The following is a 27,920-nucleotide window of genomic DNA, read 5'->3' as shown; positions in this document are numbered from 1 at the left end:
TGAGCTACAAACCGCCAGCCTAGGGCAGTGACAGCACCATGCCCCATCCGCGTGTGTCACGGTTCTCACTCGCAACCACCCCTGCAGCAGCACTTAGTCGGCCTCCACCCCACCCTAGACCCGGAGGGGTTGGGGCAGCGCCGGGAGCCATCAGCCCAGACCCTCCCTAGGGAGGGGGCCTCCGGGAGTCAGGGCTCCAGGCCCCCGGGGCGTGATCCGTGGTCCCGTCCAAATTCAAAGATAAAATCAGTTAGTTAGAATTTAGAGATGGCGACTGCCAGCCCAGAGCAACGGCGGCCAGCACGATGCCCCCTCATTCTGGCTGTGTCAGAAGGGCGGCATGGAAGGAGCCACCCTCGTTCCTGGGCACGTGATTTAATCATGTTTCCCTTTATATTAGTTCATTCCTATCTGCTTAGACTTGTATTCTAAGTCTAGTATTTCCTTTTTTTTTTTAAAAAAAGCCTCCCTTAATATCATACCCAGCTTCAGCTGTTGGCGCACCCCTCTGCTCCCCTTTAGGCCTAGACAAGCAGGCTGTACTTGCTGTGTCTGTGCTCGCGCACCCCCGACTCCCCAGCATCCGGCTCGGGCCGCCACACCCCCAGGGAACTGCTTCTGTCAGTGTCACCAGTGCCCCCCTGGCTGCCTGATCCCATCGCTGTTTCTCCCGTTCCTCAGCCACAGAGGAGCATTCTACATGCGTGACTACTCCCTCTTCTAAAGACATTCTTCCTTCTTAAATTTCAAGACAAACGGTTTTCATTCCTCGCTGGCTGCTCCTTCCCCATCCCCCTTGGCTGGATCGCTTTCCCCTGCCTGGTGTCTAAGTACCGAGCTTTCTGTCCCCTTCTTGGTTCCACACTCTCCCAAGGCAGCCTCGCCCATCCCTGGAGGACCACAGACACATCTTTATTTCTCTAGTCCAGAGTTTTCCACTCCTGTCCGGCCTCCTACTTGACAGCACCACTTCAGTGTGTCACAGTCACTTGGTGCATCCAGACAGGGACTCCCGACAGCGCCTGAACATGTCCCCAGCCCCTCAGCACCCTCTCTTCCCCATCTCAGCCAAGCGCCACAGCCGTCTCTCTGTCTACTCCAGCAAAAAAACCTAGCATTCATTCTCGAGTTCATTCTTTCCCTCTTACTTCACACACAGATCATCAGTAGCTCACAATTATTTCATCTTGAAAAAATATATATAAACTCAGCTTTTCCATGTCCACTGCTACTGTAATTAGCCAAGGCAACACCATCTTTCACTTCAATGAATACGACTGTCCTGGTTAAAATAGGTCACTTCTGTTTTTGTTTTTGTTTTTTTTTCCATCTCAGCTACTTAAGTTATCTGCATACAATTATACATTTGGAGTTTACAGATCAGGAAAACCCTATGCTCTTAAAAAAAGAAACAAACAAACAAAAAAAACAGGAGAGAAAAGAAAAATCAACATTGGGTCATTTTTATTTTTTATTTGCTAAGTCAGAGCATTAAAAACTAGGGTGACAGTAGTAGTAATAACATTTATTGAGCAATTACTATATGTCAAGCACTAGGCTACACATTTTTTTATGGATAATCTTTTTATTCCCACAGAAACTATATGAGGTAGATACTGTTATTAGCCCCTTTTTTCCATTGAGAAAACTGGAGACCAGGCGAGTCACTTCTCTAAGTTTTCAATATTAAAAAAAATTCATTTCCACAATCCTGAAATACTAAACACACACACAATAAGAAAGGATGTAGTCTTAGATTTACAAACTTTAATAGTGTTAGCTTTATGAGAAGCTTATTACAATGCCCTCATTTTTCTCTTTTCACCACAGACTAAGAAAAACATTGCCATTGGTTGGCATTTGTCCAAAAAGGGTGTTTGGGAGCCACTGATTTAACTTGTAACTCTCGGATACTAGTTAAGGTTGAAGGTTAGTTCTAAAGCATATCCCTTGTGACTCACTGATGAAAAATACTTAGCTGGTTCACTAGCCCTTTATCAATTGAAATGGTTGGCAGCAAATAGTTGCCACTAATGCATGTGGAGCTTGGCAGGTCCTTTAAGAAAGTATCTGGAACTTCCCCAGACAGGCAGCCTCCAAGGCCAACTGATGGCATCTGTTTGCATAGTCAGCACTTCCCTTTTATGAAACTCGGTGTCCCAGGGGGTCCGGGATTTACTGACGCCCATTACTGGTGCCAAGACCAAGCAGTGGGCACCAACGGCTTCTTTTCCTGCCTCCTGGACCCCAGTTCATGAGTTAGCTCAGAAGTCAGAAACACACTGGCTATTTCTTTAGAGCAAATTGTGAAGTTGAAGAGTTGGGCAGAAGGGGGGGGGATCAGTACCCACAATTGTCAGAAGCCCCTCATTTGAATGAATGCCCCTAGTAGGGAATACATTCTACCTAGAAATATTCCAGATAAATTACAGGTTGTACCTATTTTATTGAACCCAGTCTGTGGACCATCACATCATATATAACTACAAAAATAATACATTTTACCCTCTAAAACAGATTTATTGGTCCAAGTACTTCCACTGGCTCGCACTGAACAACCCGAAGAAAGACAGTGAAGTGAATTTATGAAGCATCTGCAGAGAACAGAGATCGGCCTCCTTGCCCAGTACCTCAGTTTCAGTCTCCAGGGTTACAGACGGGCATCACAGGGCCCCCAGCACATGCAGATAAATGTTTGCAGTATGCTTTAGAGCAGGGGTTAGCACAGTATGGCCCACAGGCCAAATCAAAACCCCTGTCTATTTTTACATGGCTTGTAAGCTAAGAATGGCTTCTGTATTTTTGAAGTGCTTGAGAAAAATAGGTATTTTGTGATAAGAAAAAATGAGAAATTCAAATTTCAGTGTCCATAAATAAAATATTGGAACAGAGCTATTTTCATTTGTTTCTTTGTTATCCAAGGCTTTTTCATGCTACAATGGCAGGGCTGGGTAGTTGTGACAGAGATTGTCTAAGCTGCAAAGCGTAATGTGTTTATTCTCTGGCCCATCACGGAAATAGTGTGCCAACCCTTCCTTTAAATCATTCTCAGACATAAAAAATGCAGGCTACTCAAGTATAAAACAAAGTATTGTTATTACTTATTTTACTATAAATATGCCTCCAAAAAGGAAAGATGAAATAGTTCAGGAGGAGAAAATAAAGCCTATGTCAGTATTGAATTAACAATCTGTAAGTTTTCCAGTCCTCTTAACCATATAAACTGTGCTCAATGTCCTGTTCTAACAGTATTATTCCATCACTGGCTTTTTGTGTGTGTGTGTTTCCAAATGAAATTTCCATGGATGGTCACATAGAAATGCATCGTTGAAATCCTTGTATAATTCATAGGACCCGCAGAGGTGAATTGATGGCTAACACTGGTCAGTGTTATTAAGTCTACACCTCAAGGCCACCCATCAGAAGGCGGATCCTCTGAAGGCCTTCACTCCCATTCTCACTGAAGACTGCAGGCTTGCTGTACAAATCACATAGCCTGAAAACTGAAACCAGCTTACATATTTTTCAACCTAGGTAGTTTCAAGATGAAGATGAAAAATAGCTGTGGGTAAGATAAGAAATGACTATACCATGAGTGTTACTTAAAAATAAACAATGAAAAGCCCTCACAAGTTAAAAGTGTTTGGTGCTATAAACTGTTGGACCCGAGGTTATTTATGACAAACGCCTTAATAAATATTAGACCATACAAGATGACTTAATTTTTTAAGAAGCCAACTCTTACGAGAGAATTCTTCCTTTTATGCTTTCAATCATCCTAATGCAAAATAGTAAATGATATAAGACAACATAAATCAAGTTTGAGAGGGGAAAGTCTGAAATTCATTTGCTTACTCAATTTGGTGCAAATATGCAATGCATAGATACTAAAAGAACAAATATTCTGAAAGCCCTTCATTGCTGGAATCAATTCAGGAACCTCCCCCTTCTTTTGGATTGCAAATCGGGGGCCAATTTTTTTGGCCCAGCATTTTGAAGGAGCCACTGCCTCTGTGGCCAAAGAAGATGCCAGAGAGCTGGAAGCAGTCACATGTCCTAGGAGATGAGAGCATCGCCAAATGAAAAGAGAACATTGAGTTTCAGCAAGTCCAAAGAATAATGCAATAATTGAACTCTGTCTGCAAATTCAGGGCTTTGATGAACTCTTTGTAGCAGCTTTTTAACCTGAGGCCAACTTTTCTTAGCTGTAATACTCCAGAAGAAAGTTGTCTCTTGGTTGAACTAAACCAACTTTATCAACTGTACATTTTTTTTTTTTACCGTATACTTCTTTTTTATTTTTAATTTTTTTAAAATTTTGGTATCATTAATCTACAATTACATGAAGAACATTATGTTTACTAGGCTCCCCCCTTCACCAAGTCCCCCCCACATACCCCATTACAGTCACTGTCCATCTGCGTAGTAAGATGCTGTAAAATCACTACTTGTCTTCTCTGTGTTGCACAGCCCTCCCTGTGCCCCCCACGCACTATACTATATATGCTATACTATACTATATATGCTAATCGTAATGCCCCCTTTCTTTTTCCCTGCCCTTATCCCCTCCCTTCCCACCCATCCTCCCCAGTCCCTTTCCCTTTGGTAACTGTTAGTCACTTTGTGGGTTCTGTGATTCTGCTGCTGTTTTGTTCCTTCAGTTTTCCTTTGTTCTTATACTCCACAGATGAGTGAAATCATTTGGTACTTGTCTTTCCCCGCCTGGCTTATTTCACTGAGCATAATACCCTCTAGCTCCATCCATGATCAACTGTATATTTTTTGTATACGTTTGCAGACACATGCCTCTTATAACAACTGCAAGACTCTCTTCTGTTGCCAACATTATAAGCAAGTCCACTTTCTCCTGTAATGAAATAATTTCTGAAAACCTCAATGATTGGACTTCTAACATGTTGATTTTTTAAAAATAAAGCAAAAAAAATCCCTCAAATCAAACCAACAAAAACCATGCATTCGGAGAGAGGGAATGAAGCAGATTGAAAGGAAAAGTTACAAATACTGAAAACAAGTATCACTTGCACTTCTTGTCTTTCTGAAACTTACAATGTCTCTGTATTAATTACTTCTTAGGGTATCCACATGGTAGTTGGCTATGGGGGTGATGTCACAGTACAATGTCTGTTGACTGAATTGAATTATTTAAATAGTCAGTTTTAGGCTCAAATCAGAAAAAGTAAAGTTTGATTTTTTTCAGCCCAGTGAGTTCTTGATTTTAGCTTAACTGAAAATACAAATACCCCAAGGAGGACAAAAGAGAGACCAGATGAGATTATCCCTGTTTAATTTTGTGAAGTCAGGAACTTGGCTTCTCTTTAGAGAGCTTTTACTTGGTATTTCACAGAACCCATAAAATCTGCCATTCTGTCAATTGCAATTCCACTGATAGAATTGTGAATAATCTCACATCTGTGGCATCTATGGAGTTGCACTTAATCAATGTTGTTTCTTGTAGAAGTTGAAGGACTTCAAAAAGTTCATGCTCCGAGACTCTGATGCTAGTAAATAATAGAACTAGCTTTCACTGGGTGGGTACTTCTTCAGACACCTCCCTAAGTGCTTTACTTGAATTATTTTATCTTCATAATGACCCAGTGAAGTATACCCAATCATTGCCTGCATTTTACATGAAGAAACTGAAGCTTACAGAGGTTTAATAACTTGCACAATAGAAAGGTTTTTTCTCCCAAATCAATTCATTAGTAATTGTTTAGGTTTGGAGACTTTTTGCAGTATTCTGAGTCCCTTTAGAACACCTTAAAATTAGTCAAACTGATTCTGTATTTGATAATGGTTGATCAGGCTGCATCCTCTTTGATTTTTCCCTTAGAAACACAGAGATCATTAGCCTGTGATGTGACACAGCTGAGATTTGAACCTGTGTATATCTTCCTACTAACAAAGCCTATGCTTTTAGCCCATTATGCTAGGCAGTCTCCCATTACCAAAATACAAAACATAATTAGGTGGAAGACAGTATACTGGTTCCTTGAAAGAACTGAAAGAATACCATATGTTCCAGCATTTCTAAGTATATATCTGAAGGAGCTGAAAACAGGGACTTGAAAAGACACTTGTATACCCATGTTCACATTCATAGCAGCGTTATTTACAACAATCAAAAGGTAGAAACAACCAAATGTCTATGGATGAAAGAATAAATAAAATGTGGGATATATACACAATACATATTTTTCAGTCTTAACAAGGATGAAATTGTGATACATGCAGTAACATGGACAAACCTTGAAAACATTTGTGCTAAGTGACATAAGCCAGGAACAAAGGGATAAATATTACATGACTCCACTTAGATAAGGTATCTAGAATAGTTAAATTCATAGAGACCTAAGGTAGAATGATGGCTGCAAGAGGCTGGAGAAAAGGGAATGGGGAGTAATTGTTTAATAGGTGCAGAATTCCAGTTCAGAAAGGTTCTAGAGATGGTGGTGATGGTTGCCCCAAAATGTGAATATACTTAATGCCACTGAACTGTATACTTTAAGATGTTTTAAATGGTACATTTTGTTGTGTACATTTTACTGCAATAAAGTAATTAGGACTTAGGTTTGCACTAACATATAAAAGCTAGAGCCACAAAACAAAATAGTAGTATAACTTGAGATCTACTTTGTAAAAGCTGCCTTAGTAATCAAGTAAGCATACCTGTTCAGCCACACTGTAAATCTTACTTTCTATTTTCACTACAGATCATATAAGTGACTACGTTACTCTTTCAAGATATTATCATATATGAAATGCAAAGTGTCAGGATCAATTCTAGCAAGAACAGTTTATCCCAAGGGACATCCAATAACATTTTACCTTATCCCTTAATTACCTTCCAAATGAACCGAACACTTCCAATCAGAAAGAAATCTTGAATATTACTTGGGAAAAGTGGCTCAGATTTTCTTCTCAAATCTATATATTGGGAAAAACAAACACTTTGGAGGAAATACTACAGGCTTTTTCATCACATACTGGAGTTTTTTCAGCAATATTTTAAAATTAATTAAATTGGCTCACTTAAGTGCCCTAGATTCTGGCCCAGTTTGATTATTTATATAAAACTATGGAGATAAAAAATGATGTAGGCCTTCATGTTCTTTGATTAGCCATTGCTCGTGTGCTGGTGGTTTCTTGGTAGGAAGCTTCATAGCCATCAAATAAAATTTTACCTTGTAGTCAATCCAGAGCCATGAAAGGAGACAATTACAGGATTTACTGACTAAAAAAAAAAATGTAAGTGTCCAGGTTGCCATACTTTTCCTCCCCAAACTCAATGATCTTATAAACAAGTTAATATGGCAGCTAAGCACAGTGCCTCTCTGCCCCACACAGACGTGGGTGCCTCACGATGTCACGACACGGGTGGCTCTTCATTTCCGACCTGGTCATTTGCTGGACCTCGGACTTGCTTTTTCCTGTGCTTGGATTAGTCTCTTGTCACATGAGTGGCTCCTTCCCACCTTTCAGGCCTCACCTCCGATGTCACCTCCTCGGGAAGGGCCAGCCCCAACCACGCCCTTAAGTGGCCGTCCCCCCACTGCGCTGTCACTCTCCATAGGGTCCTTCAGAGTCATTTCCTTGGTGACACCAAAGCACCGCCGGAAGTTACCCAGGTGGTTCTGTTGTTCGCTTGTTTATTGTCTGCCTTCCCCCCTTAGAACATGGTCTCCATGAGGCCAGGGCAAGGGCTGACTCGTTCCCTTCTCTTTTCCTCGTGTCCAGCAGGCGACAGGCTCCTAGTGGGGGATGTGCCCCTCAACCTCTGCCTTGCACCTGTGCGTGTAAGTGGCCCAGGACCTCGCCCCCAGGAAGCATGGACACACTGCTTTGCTCAGCTCATCTCTTTATTCGTGCTGCAGTCTTATCTCATCGGGTCAGGGGCTGGACAACAAAGAGGTGGGAACCTAGAGGGTGTCAAGAAGGACTTGCTTGCTCCTTGAACCTCACTGCTCCAACCTAGTTTTTCCAGAGTCCCTGGAAGGTACTCTTATAAAAAGTGGATCCTTATTCCCCATTTGTCACAATCCCTCAGGCCCACAACTTTCTTGGGCATTCCATGAGAAGAAAGGCTGGCTGAATGAAGGAAGAATCATGATAATGCTATCCTAATACCGTACAATGACACATATTCCTAGCAAGTTATAAGCATGAAGCTGGCTTCTCTTTTCTGAGGACCAGCCTCATGCACGACATCAGCTCCGAGTCCACAGGAGCCCCGCGAACCAAACAAAGGGAAGCCGAGCCTATTCGTCTTGGCTTTTGTCAAGGCCATTTTAGGGACAGAAAACTCCGACAGCATCACGAGTCTCTTGCCTTTACTACTTGATAGAGCAAAGCAAGGCAATAGGAGTAAGAGTGGAAAAAAGTTTTCTTCAGGCTGTTTTCTGACTATTTCGTTTCAGGATTACTTTGCAATATTTTGTATAGGTAGTAATGACGCCCTCTAAATTGATAGTGAATAGCAGGGAATAAGGCATCCTGATTGGGTATTTGTGTTCGGAAGGGTCCATTCAAAGACTCAAAAACTAAGATTGTAGCAGGCTTCTAGTTGTCCTCCAGCCTTGGCAACCAGCTAATTCTCCCCCTCTTTTGTAACAACACAGAACAGGCCACACCTGATAACAAAGGACATTTCCCAGCCTCCCTTTTAACTAGGTGTGTGCGTGTGAATGAAACTGACAAGCAGTGGCCAGATGATAGGGTTACAAGTAGTGGGCTCAGCCTCCCTGCCCTCCCCGTCCCCACTGGCTGCATTTGCAGGGGGTGGCAACCCTGCGGGATACGGGGGACAAAGCAAGCTTGTCAGAGCCCCTGAGCCTCCGGAGCCACTACTGCTTGGGTTACTCAGGCCTAGAATGTTACATGAGAAAGAAAAACCCATCTCTCACATCTAAGCCACTGTCACTTGTAGTGCTTTCTGCATTCAAGCTTATGGTCTGACAAAAGACCCTTCTCTTGATGGTTTAAATGTTGCTTCATAGTTTTTGCAAAGTGGCTTTAAGACCTCAAAAACAATAAATGTTGTAAGTTGAAAAAGAACTTGAAAGGTACCCTGTTCTCACTTTATGGATGAGGAAATTGAAGACGGTGCGGAAATATGCTTCTCGAGCCTCACAGGTCGCTGGCCGTAGGACAGGTGCTTGTGTCTCCTGAATTGCAGTTCCTCTTTCTTTTTCTTTGCTGTCCCGTTAGCAGAACTCCCTGGAAATGACTCCACGGCTCCCGCTGGGAGGCCTGGTCAACCTACTAGCTGGGACCCAGGGCTGCCTTTTGCCCCCAACAACCTCTAAACAGTTTCCACCCTGAATGCACTGACAAGGTGCCCACACTCCCACTGTAAGAGGAACAGCGGCACAGGGAGGCTCACTCCTGCTTCTGGCCTGCCTCGCTGTGGGATGACCGGAGGATCTACTTCCCTTCTTGCTGAGCCCGAACTTAAAAGTCTCCTGTTTCTCCCATAAAACATTTACTTCCTCCTATGATCTAGCCCTGCGGGATTTGCCGAGGACCTTGAAGCATGCCAGTGGGAGCTCAGAAGGCGCCTACTCGCATGACTCCACTCTGTAATACCACAAATACGGATTATCTTTCACAGGCAATTTGATAACATAACCAGCAGTAGGGGTAACTTGCACCATCAAGGGAACAGCGCAGAGAACAAACAAGTCATTTAATTTCAAGGGCTTCTATCTAGCAGGTGCCCGAGTACAGCTCCCTATGGACAAAGGGCATAGGAGCAGCTGTGATTCAGAAAGCTGCCCAAGGGCAGTGGAAAGCGGAAGGTAATCCAGCTATCAGCATCCGTGGTCCTGGGGTTTACCCTTGCAGTTCAACCTCTTTTGTTTTCCATGGTTTCACATTGCAATTTGTTCATGAAACTAAGAGCTTTGAATTCTGCACAATTCTATATTTTATGCGCAGTTATCACACATTTCTTACCATCCTCATTTTCATCAAACACTGGCGGTTTGCTTGAAGCGTTGGCCCCCATGGTCGAGTCTGCCCAGACCTGGATCTCCCAGTTACATTATCCTGGCAGCCATACTCATCTTCCCTCAGAGGGATCCAGAGGCCACAGCTGGATCTCTGGGGGAGAAAAAGAACGGAATCCTTACAATTTGGTGTCCCCTCGGTACCCTGAGTACAGACGGTGGCCCACACAGTAACCAGTTCTGTCCCCTGCAGTGGAACTGTTTGTGCTTGGCTAGGATTTCCAAAGTAACAGAGAACATCGGGCATCTGGGCGAACCCACTATCGGTAGTGCATCTGGACGTACAAACAGGAGGAAAGCCAAATATTTTTCTAACTAGCAAGGCAAGTTTTTAACCTGAGTTACATGAGAAAGAAAAACCCGTCTGTCAAGTCTAAGCCACTGTCATTTGTAGTTCTCTACAGACTTTAGTAACAACAATAAAATACAAATATTCTATTGGGACTCTCCATATTTTTTGAGAAAATAAGTTAATTTAAAACTATTTCTTGAGGTGTGCTCGACAACTTTAATATTTTTTTAGGCATAAACATGCCTTCTCTTTCCCTTCCCTCCTGCCATGGAAAGTGCTGCACCGTGAAAGGACCGAGCTCTGAGTTTGGGCTTTACTCCACCAGCAAGGCACTGAATTCTGCTAAACATCTTTTTTTCCCCTGAACTTGAAGATGGGAATTGCTCCTTACCTCAAAGGCAAATTAAATGTGATTAATGAGTCACTATTAAAGTATTTTCACAGCGCAAGTGCTCAATTATTGTTGGCCAGTCGGAAGCTCGAATTAAATAAAAGTTTTAAAAGTCCTGAAAAAAATGTACATTTTAAAACACAATCATAAGGAATTTTACTTTGCCTGAAGTTGGTAAGGAGAGGCAGCAGCCAGTTCTGGGTCTAAACTGACACTGACCATAGCTTGGGGCCAGTTAACATCTCATCTGTAACATGTGAGAATCCACAGCACCTCCCTCAGTGGTCAGTCACATGCTCAGATGCCCAGAGGGCCAGGCAGACATGCATGTGACTGAGCTGCACCAGGTGGAAGGCCTGGGCACAGGGTGGGATAACTGGTCACCTGGAAAATCTAGGTTCCACTGAAAGAGGGCATTCATTACTCTCAGATCTAGAAGACGGTTGCCAAGTGGAAATATGGGCTCACAGGTCAGATCTGGAGTCCACCAAAAAAAAAAAAAAAAAAAAAGAGAGAGAGAGAAAAGAAAAAGGATAAAGATCCAGGTTTTATACAAAACAGTATTTTGAAATTGATTTTTGTATATGGCCTGAGAAAATCCCACGCGTGGGACAAATTATTCTGCTCACACTTAATGAGACGGTGTATATAGAACAATGAGCACAAAGCCTGCCGCATACTTTGCAGAGCGTCAGTGTTACTAGTAGCACATTTCTTAATCGTATTTTGGTTTTAAAATTCGACACCTGTTGACTTCCTCTTGGACTTTTTGCCCATGAAGGAAATACAGATTAGAGGCAGAATTGAAGAAAGTGTCCCAAGCAAACCTGGGCTAAAATGTGTTACTGAAAAAAGACTTGAGAAGCACCTTTAGCAAGACTACCAAGAAAAGCTCGTTTTCCCATCAGGAAAGTCTAAGCCTTCATTTGGAAGGCAGACTCATTAAGGAAATGCTGATTTTCATACTAAAAGCTGACTGCTGGCACAGTGCCTTACGCACTTTTAAAAGAATCATTAAATACAGAGCAAAGAGTCAGCAATTAGGAAGCAACCAATTAAACGGCAGGGGAGGAGGTGGGAGGGGCAGGTGGTAACAGGTGGTGGAGGAGGCTCCTGGGAGTTATTAGGATCAGGAAGATAAAAAGAAGGCAACTGTTGCTTCAGGCTGAAGAAACAAAGGGCTTTTCATCCCAGCGGAAAAGGGGAACGAGAGCAAATGGGTGCCCTGTGTGTGTTAGTACCGCATTTAGGGCCTCTCAGAATAGGTGCGAAATAGTAAGGACTGAAGCCCCGCTGACATCAGCGAGGACTGGTCTGCAGTGACCATTGACTTTTAAGGAGCTGCAATTGTTAACACTGCAGTCTTAGGACTACATTCTTTTTTGTGTGTGAAACCTCAGTACGCATGGTTTTCACGGCACACCCCAATCCTGTCATTCTTACATTTTCTTCACCCCTCAGGCTTTTCTCAAGTAGCCATCTTCCTGCAACATAAAATGTACCAAGAGCTGACCTCGCAAGTTGTCAAATCAAAAAGAGAAAAAACGAGCAAGATCATCACAATTTGCCGCATTTTGGAGTTCCATTCTGATGTGCAATTCTGTTCACCAAAGAAATAGTGATTTTTAGCAGGAAGAAAAGATGTAAAAAAGGGCCAGCTGGATGGGACAATGCAGTGTTGGCATCTCCACCGCACGCAACACACCCAATCCATTTCCGAACCCAATCTCTTTTTCTCCCCAAGTGGTTGACCAGATTAGATAACTTGTCCTCATATCCAGAAAGAAATCAGCATTTCTCTGGCAGGAAAACACAGACGCATCTTTTCCACTGTGCTGAACGGGGCCAGGAAAAAACTATAGGACTCTCTTCTATCAGACCCTACGCCCTTCCCGGCCTTCTGGTACTAAGTCCGCAGTGTTACAGAAGCATCGTTTCAAGATGTCAAGAGACAGTCACCACCCATGGAAATGAATATCCTAAACATAGAAAATATAAGAGAAAGACGACGCGTCTTACAGGACCACAGGGAATTTTCAGATCTACCTTGACCTGGCCAAGTTATCAGATGAATAACTGCAGACTCATTCTCTAATGCCAACATTTGACCTTTGGCCTGTACTTCTGGGGACTGTGGATAGGTGAGCGTCCTAAGCAGCTCAGGCTCCCTAGGTAAAGTGGTGTCACCTTTAGCTTAGGACCCTGTGCCCTGAAGCAGGAAATTTGCAACTTCTGATGGACCTGTTTAGGTTTCACCGCCACAGCTTGTGCATAGACCTAATTTATTTTGATTGCATTTGAGAAACAAAACTTCTCAAACTGAGAAATATTTAGAAATATGGGGAAGAACGAAAATATCATGAAAAACACCCAAGTTAACACCACGCTCAGTTAGTTATATTGTTTATATTTTGTCAACTTGGCTTCATTGTATTAACAATTATAAGTAAACACTATTTGCAGGTTAACCCTGAGACCAAACGAATTCCCTTTTTATACTTCCCAAAGACAGCCACAGTCATGAATCGTGAATATTTTACAGTCTACTTTCTATGATTTTTACAACATAACATGTGTTTTAAATTAAGTCACCTAAACGTTTAACATCTTAGAGTAGGTATATGCTGCATCTTCCTGTGATCATTTACCATTCTATTCCTGGGATCTAGGCAGGCGGATCTCTGCAGCTCTGATTTAAGCTTTTTAAGAGCTGCATAGCAGTCCATTTGTGTGAACACACCACATTATACGTATGTGCAAACTGTTCAAATCTGTCTGCTTTTGGCAGAAAAATCCTTGTAGAGATGAAGCCACCCATCAAAGGCAATTCTGCTTGCTTAGAAACTGGGTACGAGTCACAAGCAGAAACACAGCCCCGCACTTATCTCCACCCTGTAAATGTTTCCTGAGGTCTGTGTCTGGTCCCGCGAGGAGCAGTGCCCTACAGCGAGGAAGCCAGGGCTGCCCCCGGCCCTCTCTGGCGGTAATGGGCCATCTTGATCGCCTGTCTTTGTCTTATTTCTCTTACCTTTTAACTTCCTAGCCTCCCAACCGTGCCCTTAGTAAGCAGGCTTTTCAAGAGACAGAGAAAACAACCTGGACCACCACTCACCTAGACCTCGGCTGTCCCCTCGCGCCTGCCAAGCAGCTCGGCTACGCCCACCGGGCAGCGGCGGCCGCAGACGGGCCCGGGCAGGGGCCGCGGGCGGGGAGGCGCCCACCGGGCCGGGCGCACGGCGGGCTGCGGGCTGCGAGCGCGGGGCCGGGTCGGGCACCTGCGGCGGCCGAGGGGTCCGAGCGCCGCCGGACTCTTTGCTCCGCCGGGAGGGCGGCTCCCGGGCGGGGCGGGGCGGGGAGCGGCCAGCAGGCGGCGTCCAGGTCCGCCCTCGCCCCAGCCTCCCGGGCCCAGCCCAGCGCCCCTGGAGGGGGCGCCGTTCCCGCAGGACCCCGGGCAGCGCGGCCGGGGAGGGCGCATTCGCGGGCGGCGGGCGCGGCGTGCAGATGTGAGGCGGGGAGACGCAAGGTGTCCTTCGGGACGTCCTCCGGGGGTGGCGGGGACCCCAGGGGGGGAGGAGTTCCCAGGCGCCGACGAGAAGGCTCTTTTAGTGGTGCTGGTCTAGCAGACTCCCTCCTTCTGTGCCGGGGAAATCGAGGCACCGAGAAGGCAAGCACTTGTCCAGCCTGACAATTAATGGAGAGAACCTTTTCTGGACCCCCAGGTCCCGTTTTTCCCGTGCATCTTGTCACCCTGGACCTCGGCGTGTGGCGGCGGGGGCCGGGGCCGGGGGCGCAGGTGAGGGCGATCCCCGGGCAGTGTCCATGTTCCCTTCCAGCTGCTCCCCGGGCTCCGGTTTGCAGTGACAGGATTGAAATGCCTTACTGCTTTCCTACCGACCCAAGAGTCACCTACCCGGAAGCCCCCGGAGAGCTGGCACCTGGGTCGCTTACTGCAATGGCGAGGCTGTGTGGCTGCAGGCAGTGGTGAGGCGGGGCAGACGGCCAGTGACCTCTGGCCTTCCGGTGGGGTCGCGACAGCTTGTTCAGCCCCAGCATCTCCCTGCCATGTGGAGACGCCAGCTCAGCTTGCCAAACATTCCGATTTGAAAAAAGGAGCTAGAAACGAGAACTTCTGTTGAAATTCCCATTATTTTAAAACATTGGTATTTTTTAAAAATGTTGACAACTGTGTTGGTTGAACAAAATCCATCTGTGGCTGAAACGTATTTTTCAGGCACCCATTTTTAAAATCTCTCCAGATGTAAAATTTCACAGCGTGCAGGAACCATACTGCTTCGCCCACCACTTCAGTGCCAGCCCCTAGGGTGGCGTCCAACGCACCTTACGTATCCGCTGATACTGCTGAACACGTCCATAGTCACTTTGAGGTCAAGAGTGCCATAATTTACTTATTAAATATTTCAGAGTAACTCTCTTGTCATATTTTATGCTCTATCCCCCTTTCCTTTTCTCTCAAGTATCTCAGCCATGGGCTATAGTCTACTCTAGTAATTTAAAACATGGACTAAACTTGAACTTCATCTCTCATTTTGCATTTGGGGTCCTTCGGAAGGGATTGTGCTGCACAGTGAACGGGTGGCACAGCCAGGTGGAAACTTAGCTTATGTTGCTAACCTTTTATGAAGAACCTGCCTGAGATGCTCTAAATGAACACTTAAGGTGGTATTTGGAAGTTCCAGAAGAGGGCAATTTAGAAAAAGGAATTTTAAAGGAATTCCTTTTTAGGAGAGGGTATTCTTTTATTTTGTTTTAAATTAAATTTTTTAATATTTTAAGTTAAATACCCTTATTGAAGTATAGTTGATATCTAATATCATATTGGCTTTTGTTATACAACATAATAGTTCAACAGTTATATACATTATTAAATGATAGCTACTGTTAACTTAAAAGATGTTAAAGAACTCTTGATTATATTCTCTGTGCTGTACTTTCATCCCTGTAACTAATTTATATCATGATTGACATTTTTGTGCCTCTTTATCCCCTTCATCAATTTTATCTCCCCCAGCCCCCCAACTTTCCCCCATGGTAACTACTAGTCATTTCTCGCTGTCTGTGACTCTACTGTTATTTTGTTCATTTTGTTTTGTTTTGTTTGTAGATTCCGCATATAAGTGAAGTCATATGGTATTTGTCTTTCTCCTCCTGACTTATTTCACTTAGCATAATACCCTCTAGGTCCACCCATATTGTCACAAATGGCAGGGTTTCTTTCTTTCATTTTTATTTTTTATATTTATTTTTTATTAAGGTATCATTGATATACAATCTCATGAAGGTTTCACATGAGCAATATTGTAGTTTCAACATTCACCCATATTTTCAAGTCCCCCCCCACCCCATTGCAGCCACTGTCCATCAGTGTAGTAAGATGCTGTAGAGTCCTTACTTACCTTCTCTGTGCTACACTGCCTTCCCCGTGATACACCTGCATGATGTGTGCTGATCATAATGCTCCTTAATCCCTCCCCTTCTCACTCCCTCCCCACCCCAACTCCCCAACCCCTTCCCTTTGGTGACCTCTAGTCTCGAGAGGGTATTCTTTTTAAGGCAGAACTCGGACCTGACTGAAAATCCAGTTTTTGTTTAACATCTGGCAGTTTGAGCAACATTTTGATTATCTTCATGGTGTTGGAGATGCCCTGTAAATGTGTGGACTTGCGTTATTATCTACCTGCCCACCCCCCAGAGATAATGGCACCCATTTTTTCACTAAGAAAACAGAAATAACAAGAAAGTGAACTGAGACTAGAACCGAAGTCCCTGTAAGTCTCTGCGTATTAGTGTCCTCGTTGGCATAAAGGGCTGTGCAGTCCAGCCGTCTCTCTTCCAAATGCCATCTCCACCATTCAAGAGCTCTGAGATGTTGGCCGAGTCACTCAATGGCCCTGAGCCTTATTTTCCAACTTTGGGAAAGGGGATAATGGACATTCCTGTCAGCCGTGATTGATGGAGCATTGAATGAGGTAATGTATAAAATAATATACTTAACACAGTGCTGGGCCAAAAGTGGTGACTGTTAAGGGTGCCATTTTTTGGGCAAGCCGCCAAGTCCTTCCCTGATACTTCTCCAGTCTGCTCTACAAATCTTTCTTCTGTTGGGCTCAGTCATTTTTGCTTAAAGGAAAACTAGTCAATCCTAATGTATTTAGTCACGTAAAGGCTGACGGATGGCGTACAATCGGTTTTACAGAAAAACTATGATTCTTATTAATATATGCAAACTGTCAAATGCAGACCTGTTTCAAAAAGCGGATTGTGTTTTAATCTTTTAGTTTTTCAGTTGTTCATACTCTCCTGTCAGTATTCCTGTCTTAACCAGAGCTTGTGGAGAAACTGAGAAGACAGCCCGTTATTTGGGAGACTAAGCAGGCTGGATACTTATGACAATCTCTGGAGCCCCCTTGTGGAAAGGAGAATGAAATGAAAATAAAGTGAGGAAATACTGTCAGAAACCCAGAATTACAAAAAAAAAATTGTCTTTAATCATGGCTTATAAACATTGATACCACACCAATTCAGTCATACCCATTCTTGGCTTAAAGTTTTCCACTAGGTCCCGTTGCATTTAGAATAAAGTGACAGTCTTTATCCGACACACAAGGCCTTACACAGTCCATTCTCTGCCAGTTTCTCCAACCTCATGTCGGATCAGGGCCCTTGGCTCTCTCCACTCCCGTCGCACCGGATTTCTGCCCTTCGCAGATCGGGCTGATCCGTGTCCACCCCAGGACATTTGAGCGGCTCTTCTTGACGGACATGGCTCTGTCCCTCTCATCATTCAGACCTCAGCTCACGCTTCTCCAGCTCAGAGACCTTCCTCCAGCCCCTCACCCAAAGCTGTTTCCTCATACCCCCTCCATTCTCCACTACACTCGTTTTTCCCATATGAATGCGCATCATGAACTGTAATTTGTTTATGTAACTTCTTTGTATGTCTTCGCCCCACCCCACCGAACGCAGGCTCCCCGAGGGCAGGAAAGCTTTTGTCTTATCCACCTTTATATATCCAGTGCTGAGCCAGTGTTTGCTACATAAAAAGTGTTACAACAAATGTTTGTCTGTTTCCATCATTCTTTTCATTTCTTAGTCCAGGTGGAAAATACAAAGAAGATGCACTGCAGCTCCAACCATTCCTGTGACCTAAATGGGCCTTTCTAGGGCTACGGTTAAAGGGTGCAAAGACGCGTAAATGACGCTGGGCATGAGGATTGTGGGTTTGGGGTTGCACCCTGACTGCAGCCTGACAGCCTTCGGTGCCCAGGTGGGAGCAGCGAAGGGTGCTGGCCAACCGGTTAGTTCCGCCTGAAGGTTCCAGAGGCTTTGGTGACATTTGATCTGGGTCTTGAGGGGTAAATGGAGGGTCTCTAGATAGAGAGCAAAGCATTTCAGATCTGGAGGCATATTTTGGGAGGAATATACGAAGTTTAGTCTAGAATATAAGGTGTTTGGTAGGACTGAGAAGATGGGAAAAAAATCTGAAAAATACACTGTGGAAAATAGCTTGAGGTTTAAACATAATGGCAATGCGGATCCCTCAATTGTGCTAAGCAGGAAAATGGACGCATTAGTGTTGAGCTTTAGTAAGATGCTCTGCGCTGTCCACATAAGACAAAGTTTTATTTCCTCTTGGTTTGTTACGCAAATTATCCACGGCTACTGAGAACATGAGTTCTCTCTTACAGCAATTAAGAAAAGTCTCCTTAGTTATAAAATAAATAATAAAATCCTAGCACATGCTTTGTATTTAGTAAATTCTCAAATATTTGTTGGTCTCAATTCAATGTTCAGTTTTACCTGATTTGTCCACTTCTCATAAGTCACTCCTAGAAACTGCATGCCATAACCTCCTAAAGATTTCTTACAGATACAATCTTTGCAAAGACCCTCCAGCATGTTTTCCAATGTCGTTGAATAATTGTTGCTTGGTTTCTAAACTGCCTTTACAAATTCTGTAACCTCAAGTTTATGGTTTCTTTAACAACCCACTCCTGCGCTGTTTACCCTTTTTCTGCAGTGGGGATGGTACCATGGCAGGAGCTGGAGACCCAGGGATAAATAAACCAATTCCCACTCCTGGGGAGCAAGCATCCTAGTGAGACCAGAGACACATCATGCTGTCTTCGCCACTCAGCCTGTGAGCCTGGCATTGTTTGAGAGGAAAGCAATCCTGAGGTCCTAAGACGTAATGGGAATATTTTATTTCTAGTGTTCCAAATAAAAGACAGACCTAGTATCAAACATATCCATGCATTAATATATATACATATATATATATACACATATATAATATATAATATAACACACACACATGTGCCCATTTATTCCACAGCATTCATTGGGTGGATAGTATAATTGCTCTCCAGAAAACTTGCACAGTGAAGCATTGTTGTTGCAAAAAAGTACTGCTAGTGTCAGATGGACCTGGGTTGGTTTCCCGAATCTGCCACCTAAAGTTTCATGCCCTTGTGCAAGTCATTTAGAATCTGAGAGTTTTTGTTGTTTGATCTGTACAATACCTACTCCTAAAGAGCGCTGGGATGATTAAATGCAATAATGCATGAATGCACTCAGTGCAATGCCTGGTACATAATAGTTGCATTATTGTTATTATACCAAATATCTCTCTTTCATACAAAAATTGTGGAAGAATGCTCATCTCACTGCACCCTCATCAGCACTGACTCTTGAAAGATTATTGCTGGGAGACATGGTTACAGCACTGAACAAGGTAGATACTTATTTTAAGGAGCTCATCATCTGCTAAAAATGCAGTGAAGTTAGCTGGCAATTTCAATATAGGGTGGCAGGGACTTGGTAACAGAAATTAGGGTGTTCTGTGAGCACATAAATAAAGTACATGATATAACCTAGAGGTGTCAGCAAAGGTGTCACAGAATTGTAGCTCAGCTCAGTCCTGAAGGTAGAGTGCAAGTTGGCTGTGCAAAGGGAAGGAAACGACAGTGTTCTAGCCAGAGGGAACAGCATGTGCAAAGCTGCACAGGCAAGAGAGGGCAGTTTGTGTTCAAGGAAAGCAAGGATCTTTAGCGTGGCCAGCTTGTGGAGGAGGAAGGCTCTACACACAAAGAAAACAGCAAGTGCGATTTCCTGGATATGACAGAGGCAACGTGCACGCCTGTCACTTTATCTAATCTGCACCAACAAACCTGTAGGTTATTCAGTTTTCAGGACAGAAAATGGAAACTCGAGTATTTAGATAAGTTCCCCAAACTCCGAGCTCTGGTTTACCATCAATATCATTGTCATCATACTATAGGCTGCCTCTCTGTATGGCATGTGTGTGTGGGAGTGTGTGGTGATGGTGATGTAATTTTACTCCCATCTTCTGTATTCTAAATATAATGATTAAAAATACAACCTTAAAGAGAGAATGACAGGTCAAAATACACAAATGACTCAACTTCTTAAAGAAGTTGTGTGTGATAAAGAAATCAGACACAGTTTGCCTTTGTTCTCTACATCATTAGTTTATGCCTCACTCTCGTGAGATGTCAAATAAAGGAGTGCGTGAGGCACAGGGTGACTATTCACTAATAAATAATTTAACATAACTCTTTAGACACCAGTTCCCTCCCCAGCCTTTACTACACAGGCATACATACATAAACACACACACACACACTACACACGTATGTATTAGCATGTCCAGGAGCAGGTAGAGGGAGCAGGCAGTAGACTTGATATTTCCCTGGAGAGCAGAGCAAACAAATAAGTGTTTACTTACCATCTCCCGTCTCCTTCCTTCCTCTTAGTGTTTTTCCAGGAAGGATGTCTCTGCAATGAGCTGGCCTTACATGTGACCCAGAAGTGAAGGGAATGACATGGAGCTGTGCTCTGACAATGGAAAATATGTCTGATGAAATTATATTTCTTTTTTTAATTGCCTAGGGAGATATTTTTAAAAATCTATAAATATGTTTTTCATGCTTAGGATGAATGTTAAGTTTCCTTGGATTAATGCATGTATTTTGTCCTGGAATGTTGTGCCTAAATCTGCAGAGTTTGGGGGATAGCATTGTCTTCCCTAACAAAGTTGCCTTGTTTAGACACAAATTGTTTCTCAGTCCAGCCTGCTCGTATTGTAGTTAGAGGTATTTTCTCCTAGGCTTTTGTGAACTTTTCTATTTTTGGAGGCTATTTTATTGAGTTTAGAAAAGGCAAATATGAAATAATCCAGGGTACCAGTCAAGCCTGGAAATTATGAAATATCTTAAAGTGTCTGGGAAATTAAAGGTAAAATCCTTTACTCAAAGCACATTTTTATTCAATACACATCCAAGTGCTGTCTTTAAATGAGCGTCTTAGAGAAGTAAGGACTGCTTCTTCTTGATTGACGGATGGAGAGGCTCACCAAATGGATAGGCTCACCAAATTGTCCCTTGAATGATTTGTGAGATGGAAGGAAAATAATATAATTTTTTCTCCCAAACCTCAGAAATCTTTAAGTAGCTCTGCAATTCACTTAATTACAGACATGACCTATGTTTTAGAATTTAAGACCATATTGCATAACATTTGTGATAATAAGATTAACCTGGAGTACATGTTAGAATTCAAGTTTCCAGATCCCTTTTCTGGAGGTTTTGATTCTTTAGGATAAAGGGAAGCCCAGGTGTCTGTATTTTTAAGAAACACACAAGTAATATATTATTTGTTCACCTTTGAAAATGTTTCCTTAATTATAGTTGCCAAAAGTATTCATGTGTTTCAACCCACTAACCAAGGGAAGAAAGGGTATTTTAATAAAGATAATATTTAACATTTTATTGATTGAAATACTTATGATTTTAAATTGCTTTACATTTTATGTTATCAAACACAATTGTTTTTTAACTGTAATTGAATAACTGGACATAGGGAATAAGAATCTTTCAATCACAGGTTCTTGAGTTGGATAAATTCTTCATCATTCTGTGTTCCATCTTGTGTAGCATAGAAGGCTTTGCTTGGTCATCTAGGACTTCAGAACCTTAATTGGCTGTAGAATCCATCACGAAATAGGATTGCAATAAAAGCCATAGGAATGTGTAGTTTAGACAGAATCAGCATGCACCATAGTGACTAAATTCAAACTTTCCACTATTTTCTCTATAAAGAAAGAAAAATAAATTAATGGAAGAACATTTAAAATTACCTGGATATTGCACTGCGTACATCCCAAAGAGGAGGATTAGACTGTGGGACAGTGTGGAGGTGCCGTGTCCCACTTCACAGACAGCTGGGCTCCGCCTGCCCCCCATCTCTGCACATGTCGCCCCTCAGCCTGTGGGCTGCTTGACTCTCCTGCATACTCAGGCCTGATTCAGTCTTGGGACCTGCCATCCCTGAGAGAGGAGAGGCTTACAGATTGTCTTGGTGGTTCTCGGGATTAATTGGAGGAAACACCTGTAAGAGGAAGTGGGGAGGCAGAGAGGCTGACCAGACTTTTAGATTACAAACTCCTTCCGAGTGAAGGATATGGGTTGGAGGGAAGTGCCCTCGAATGCCCTGCTCTCTAAGGAAGGTTTGCAGTCTATCGTGAAGCTCAGGAGACTGAGTGGACCATCAGAGGAGTCTCTTCCTGACATAAATGGGCCTGTGTAATGGACTTCAGAGTTCTGTAGTCAGTAGGGTTTCTTGCCCAGTTATGTTCCCTGTAGCCTGAAGCTACATAATGGAGATTATCATTTATCATCTGGACTTTGGAATTACATTATATTGATCATTGGACTGCCATTAGTAAGTCATAGTGATTAAAAAGTTAAATTAGTTGATTTCTATATTTGTGTAATGTCCTGCAGAGTTATATTAGAAAGAACAAATATGAAACAACTTTTAGAAATGAGAACTTCAGGAAAAGGTACAAGTGTGTTTCTGTGGGTTTTACAGAGTACAATTTCTTCCATATGTACTATCAGAAACATGGAGTCTTCTATCATTTTGTGATGGTTTCTTCATTAGTTTGGAAGAGCCAATATAACTCTTGTGTTCTTACAATTTTTCACTGCAGAACACGCATCTATTAGAATAAGTTTGGCCATTGGTTGCACAGACTGGATCCATTTCCCTTGTACAAAAATGTGGTTGGTCTGCATACACACTACAGCCTGGCTGTTAAACATAAAGAGACAACATAAAATTTATCAGACAGTGAACTTTTTGAGCAAAATGTTTTTTATTCTTAATACAAAATATCATGTATCAAAATGAAATATATTCTATACTGAGGTTTAAAAATAAACAATGTACCCACAACTCGCTTAGACATAAAATACCATTGGTATATTTTTCACAAACCCAAAATTATTTTTAAAAAAAACAAGCAAATGGCTGAGCGTATTTTTATAATTTAGCCGCTCTGCCCCACTTCTTTCATACCTGGGTCAGATTGTCCCCATTGTTTCTTACCACAAGGAATCATAAAACTGAAATTTTTTATAATTGCTTTGTCTTTCTAAATAGTTTCACTACTAGATGATAAAGTAGTGTCAAATGTCACATGATCACCACATATGTATGTATTCATATATATGTATTTGCATATGTGTATATATAACTCTAGATAAACATGGAATTTGTTTAGTGTTGGTGGTTTGGTAATTTACATAAATAAACAATATTGTGTGTATTCTTACTGAACTGCTTTTTAAACATCTTTGAAGCCTTCATCTATTCAGATGTTTAGAACTGTAGTTCATTTTCTCCACCTCTATGTCATATTTCATTTGTACATATGTATGTCTATATACATGAAAATTATTATTTTACACATCTTTAAGTGGAAAGTTGTTTTTTAAAAATCCTCATTTTGCTAGAATAAACAATTCTACATTAAACTCCCTTTAGCCCATATCATATGCTTGTATATAACAAGGTTTATGCCCAATAATAGAATTTTTAAACAGTGGAATATTTTTACCTTGTCTATAAGGTCAAATAGTTTTATATGTCTGACAAGGTTTATTTCTAGAATTAGTATACTAATAACAAGATTTTTTGTTTTGTTTTTACTTCTTAAAGGATCATTCTGTTGTACATTTTGTTTGTTGAAATTTGCTGTTCACACAATACAAAAAAATTAAGTTACTTATTTCAATTCCCAAATTAATCAATATAAACTTACCAATTCACGAATGTCACGAATGTCTAGTGCAGGTACAAAAGCCGTTTCTGCAACCAACACACAAAAGATAAATTAAAAAGAAGCAGCAGAAGAAGGGAAAATAATCAGAGGACCTGGTGGGAAGTACCTATATCCTCTAAGAGCAAAATGCTATGTCAATTGCCTATTCAGGACCCTGCACATGAGGTGAGCCTTGTAAGGGGCAGTATCAAAACAATAAATTCATGGAATAACCCAAATCTGGAAAAAAAAATTTCCAAATTTATTTCACTCTGTGAAAAATAATTTTACGTATTTTTTAATAATCACCAAACCTCCAAAAATACCACAGTTTGTTTCTCATTTTTCCAGATAAGACATCACAGAGAATACAATGCCTTGCTTAATGCAACTTAATATGCCTGGCATAAATTCACTTAATATGAAGGAATTAACTACTACTTAATTAATTAGTATGCAGGCCTAATATAAGGGATCTAACCAATACATTAAAGGTACGTTGGTCTGAAATTCATGGCCCCTCCTGCGCTAAGGAAGGTAAGTTGTCAGCAGAAGAATCAGCAAGCTGTCTCCCACAACGCCTTGACTTTAGTGGGCTCAGGACTCACCAACAACCAACCAGACTGTCAAGGAGGCCTAGATCTAGAAGACCTCATCACTGCCCACATTCTGCATTTAGCTACCACGGAATCTGACCTCCACAAAGTAAAAAAGAAAAAAACAAACAAACAAATGTCTTGAGTCACAGATGAACAGAGGTGAGTTATACTGATGGCTCTTTTCAACGCACCTCTTCATCTCCACCGCTCTAAGGTGGGAAATGAGAAAAAGCAAGCAATCCCCTGAGACAATTTCAAGAAAGGCATTTGTAACATACCCGGTTTGATTCTGCCAGTTTAAGTATCGCAGATTCGTACAAGCCCCTCCAGTCCTGTTTTCTAAGCCACGTGGAATGCCTGCCTCACCCAGGACTGATAATGTTACTCACCCGAATAAAGAGGAAATTTCAGGGCAACGAGGAAAACAGCTTTGATCCACGATGAGAAGAGATGCATCTTATCAAGTCTGTGGGAAAAACCCGTAGGAATGTTTATGCCACAAGGTGCGGGGACAAGTCGTCCATCTCTCACAAACGCGAGTCTGTCGCAGGTAAAAGGTCTCCTCCACCCGCACAGATTCCTAACCACAGCGAACTATTTCTTTTTTTCTTACCCCAAACCGCAGATCAGCAGGACATGCACGTGGACGGAAGGCCTCCGGGAGACTTGAGAAAAACCCCGGGACGAGGCCTCTCTGCTCGTTCACCCTCCCCGCGCTGGGCTCAGCCCGCCAGGAGCCTGTTCGCACCGACGGGACCCCGCCCGGAGCCCCCGTCTTCCCTCCGAAGGTGGGAGCAGCCCCTCCGGGGACGGCCGGCCCGGGGCCGGGAGGCCGTAGGGGGCGGGGGCTGCAGCTCCGGGGCCGCGCCTGCCCCGCTCGCCTCCCCTCCTCCTTCCCCGCCGGCCGAGGAGCCCCCTGCGGGTCCCCCAGGAGGCTGCCGGGGGGGGGCAGGCCCTCGGGGGACCCCCGGTGCTCGGACGGGACGCCTCCCCGGACACCCCCAACGGACGGATCTCCCCTCGGCAGGAGGAGGAGGCCGGGGCCGCGCCGGGATCCCGAGGCGGGGTGGGGGAGCCCGGGCAGGGGCGGGAGGCTGCGTGGGGACTGCGCCCCGGGGCACCGCAGCCCCTTCGTGTTCGGCGACACGGGCACGGTGCGCCCCGTCGCAGAGCTGGTTTTTATTGAGCCTTTTATGTTGCGATCGGTGGAGAATCCATGAAGTCCTGACCGCTGGTGCAGAGAGTTGTGTTCCTCGCAAACCGTTTCCCCAGGGGGAACATCCCGTCGTCACGGCCAGGAGTGTCCGCAGAGGCCCCACGTGGGTAGGGACAGAGCGTGAGTGTCAAGGACGGGAGGGAAAGAGGGTTCAGGGACGGCACAGACCGGACCACACGGGACCGGTGCTCTACGTGGAGTGTGTTGCGTGATTTGATCTTAACCTCAGTGTGAAGTGGGCCACCTGCAGGGTTCGAAGCAGGAAGAGATGTAAACAGTTACTTATCTGATCTGCTTTATATCGTCTGGTTCTCTGGAAAGAGATTTGGAGAATGAAAGTCCTGAGTGCAAATCTCATCTACTGCTGAGAAACGTGGACACGGTATTCACACTTTCTAACCCACAATTTCCTTTAAATATGTTTTAAATATGAGAAGAATAATTTCTCATAAGTATTAGGGATAAAATATTAGAACAGTCTGCTCTTGGGTTATATGTTAGACTTATATTTGTTACCCAAATCTAACCTGCACTTTTTTTTTTAAATCAGTGAAGAAAGCCAAGGTTTAAAAAGAACCTTTGAGTCTAGCACTATTCTGTGCCCATTTACTGGAAGGATGCAAAATCTAAGTAAGTGAAAAAATTTTTCCTTTATTGAAGTGACTACTATGTTTATACCAGCTCTTTGAAATATTTACATAGACACCACGAAGGACATTTGTGCAGGCAAATCCTTCTGACACATGACAGTTGAGGGAAAGTCAAACTGAAGTTTAGAGTTGAAATTATTTTGAAGCTCTTATGTTCTACCCACTGGACTTTTTCACTGACAGGTATTGATCAACAGCTACTAAGAGCAGGAGACACTGCCTATGATGCACAGAAGGCCACAGGTTTTTCAAACTAACCACTAAAAGGACTGAAAGGATTCTTAGATATGTGGATTATTTGATGCATCTGCTCTAAAAATGTTTACTATGCATAAATATTCATATATGAATATACAAATATTTAATATACAACTATACTAAAATCACATGTAAATATATACGTATGTATGTATAGATATATGCATATATGTGCATGTGCATATCCATATTTATATAGATACCAACATATGCATGTAATAACACATATAGATATATACATAGTATGTAGATATGCATATATATATATGCATATATATCTCTCTCTATATATTATCTAATTGAGCCCTGCATGTCATCGTAAGTGTCCTTATAAAAGAGAAGATTTGATGCAGACACACAGAGAAAAAGACAATAGGAAGACGGAGCTGCGAGAGAATTCAAAATTTTGGCTTAGAGAGAGAGAGAGAGAGAGAAAAAAAAATTAGGCTATATAGATAAAAAAAATAGAGACAGAAGGACATAATCAAGATATTCTCTGCAACTAGCTTTTTTCATTTAACAGTCAATGGTATATCTTCATGTAAATATATACAAATATACACAATTCTTTTTAAGGTATTCTTGTTACATACTTTTGCCAGCAGTGCTGTAATGAGCATAGTTGTGCAGATTATCATAAGCTCATTCAATTAGTTCTAGACTTTTTGAAGTTGAATTTTAAGTTAAATAATATGTGCAGCTTATATGTTATAGGTAATTCCAAATTTCCAAAACCCTTGTAATATTTTATTATGGAAAGACAGATTACAAGCATACTTGTTTCTCCAACCTGTCAAATGAGTGCCATTTTAAATACTCCTGTTTCAACACACACATTTAAATATGTACATGCATATAAAATATATGCACTTGAATGATTCTGTTCAGTTACAAAATTTCTCCATTTGGGAATCAAATTAAAATAGTTTAGTGAAGTTGTAAATTAATGAAGTCATAATTTCTATTGTTTTCTTTAAGAATTTTCATCCACAAACATGGTTTATCTCCTATTTAAGTCCTGAATGTATTAAAGAAATTATTTCTCTCTAGTATAATTTGTAGTTCAGTCCATTTCTGCAAATGAGAAATTTTGGAAACCTTTTTGTGGAATCTCTTGCTATATATGACATATACCAAGTGGAACAGCTTATATGAAGTGGTGGTGGGTGAACTTGGGACACCCAGACTTGTACATTTAGAGGTTCCAAGTATTAACTCTAGGTGGAAAGTGCTGAACTACATGCTTATGTCTTCTGCTCCCCAATATTCCACAATTTATGGTGCTTAGGAGATCCTGTTAGATACTGGAACAAAGCATCAAATATATGGAGACCAGTGTAGGCAG

At 42.6% G+C, this 27,920-nt stretch overlaps 2 protein-coding genes across 2 annotated transcripts in view; both read right to left on the bottom strand.

Annotated features, from left to right (window-relative positions):
- STK32A (serine/threonine kinase 32A) overlaps nt 1-13,936 on the bottom strand; it is a 108,095-nt gene extending 94,159 nt beyond the window's left edge. Inside the window, exons 1-2 of the mRNA XM_036894647.2 lie at nt 13,821-13,936; nt 9,973-10,119 (exon numbers count right to left, since the gene is read on the bottom strand). Of these exons, the coding sequence (XP_036750542.1) occupies nt 9,973-10,024 (52 nt within the window). The 5' untranslated portion in view covers nt 10,025-10,119; nt 13,821-13,936. The remainder of the gene's footprint in view (nt 1-9,972; nt 10,120-13,820) is intronic.
- A 7,715-nt stretch (nt 13,937-21,651) lies between these two features.
- On the bottom strand, nt 21,652-24,907 carry LOC118916796 (sperm-associated acrosin inhibitor-like). The gene is made up of 4 exons (XM_036894050.2): nt 24,841-24,907; nt 23,853-23,899; nt 22,725-22,840; nt 21,652-21,838 (listed from the first exon to the last, which is right to left on the bottom strand). Exons 1-4 carry the CDS (start codon nt 24,905-24,907, stop codon nt 21,793-21,795), a joined length of 276 nt encoding a protein of 91 aa, XP_036749945.2. The 3' UTR covers nt 21,652-21,792.
- Nucleotides 24,908-27,920: the final 3,013 nt, after the last annotated feature.

The sequence above is a fragment of the Manis pentadactyla genome, chromosome 13 (assembly GCF_030020395.1).
Source record: "Manis pentadactyla isolate mManPen7 chromosome 13, mManPen7.hap1, whole genome shotgun sequence".
In the NCBI taxonomy this organism is placed as follows: Eukaryota; Metazoa; Chordata; class Mammalia; order Pholidota; family Manidae; genus Manis; species Manis pentadactyla.
This window is presented reverse-complemented; position numbering and strand designations above follow the sequence as displayed.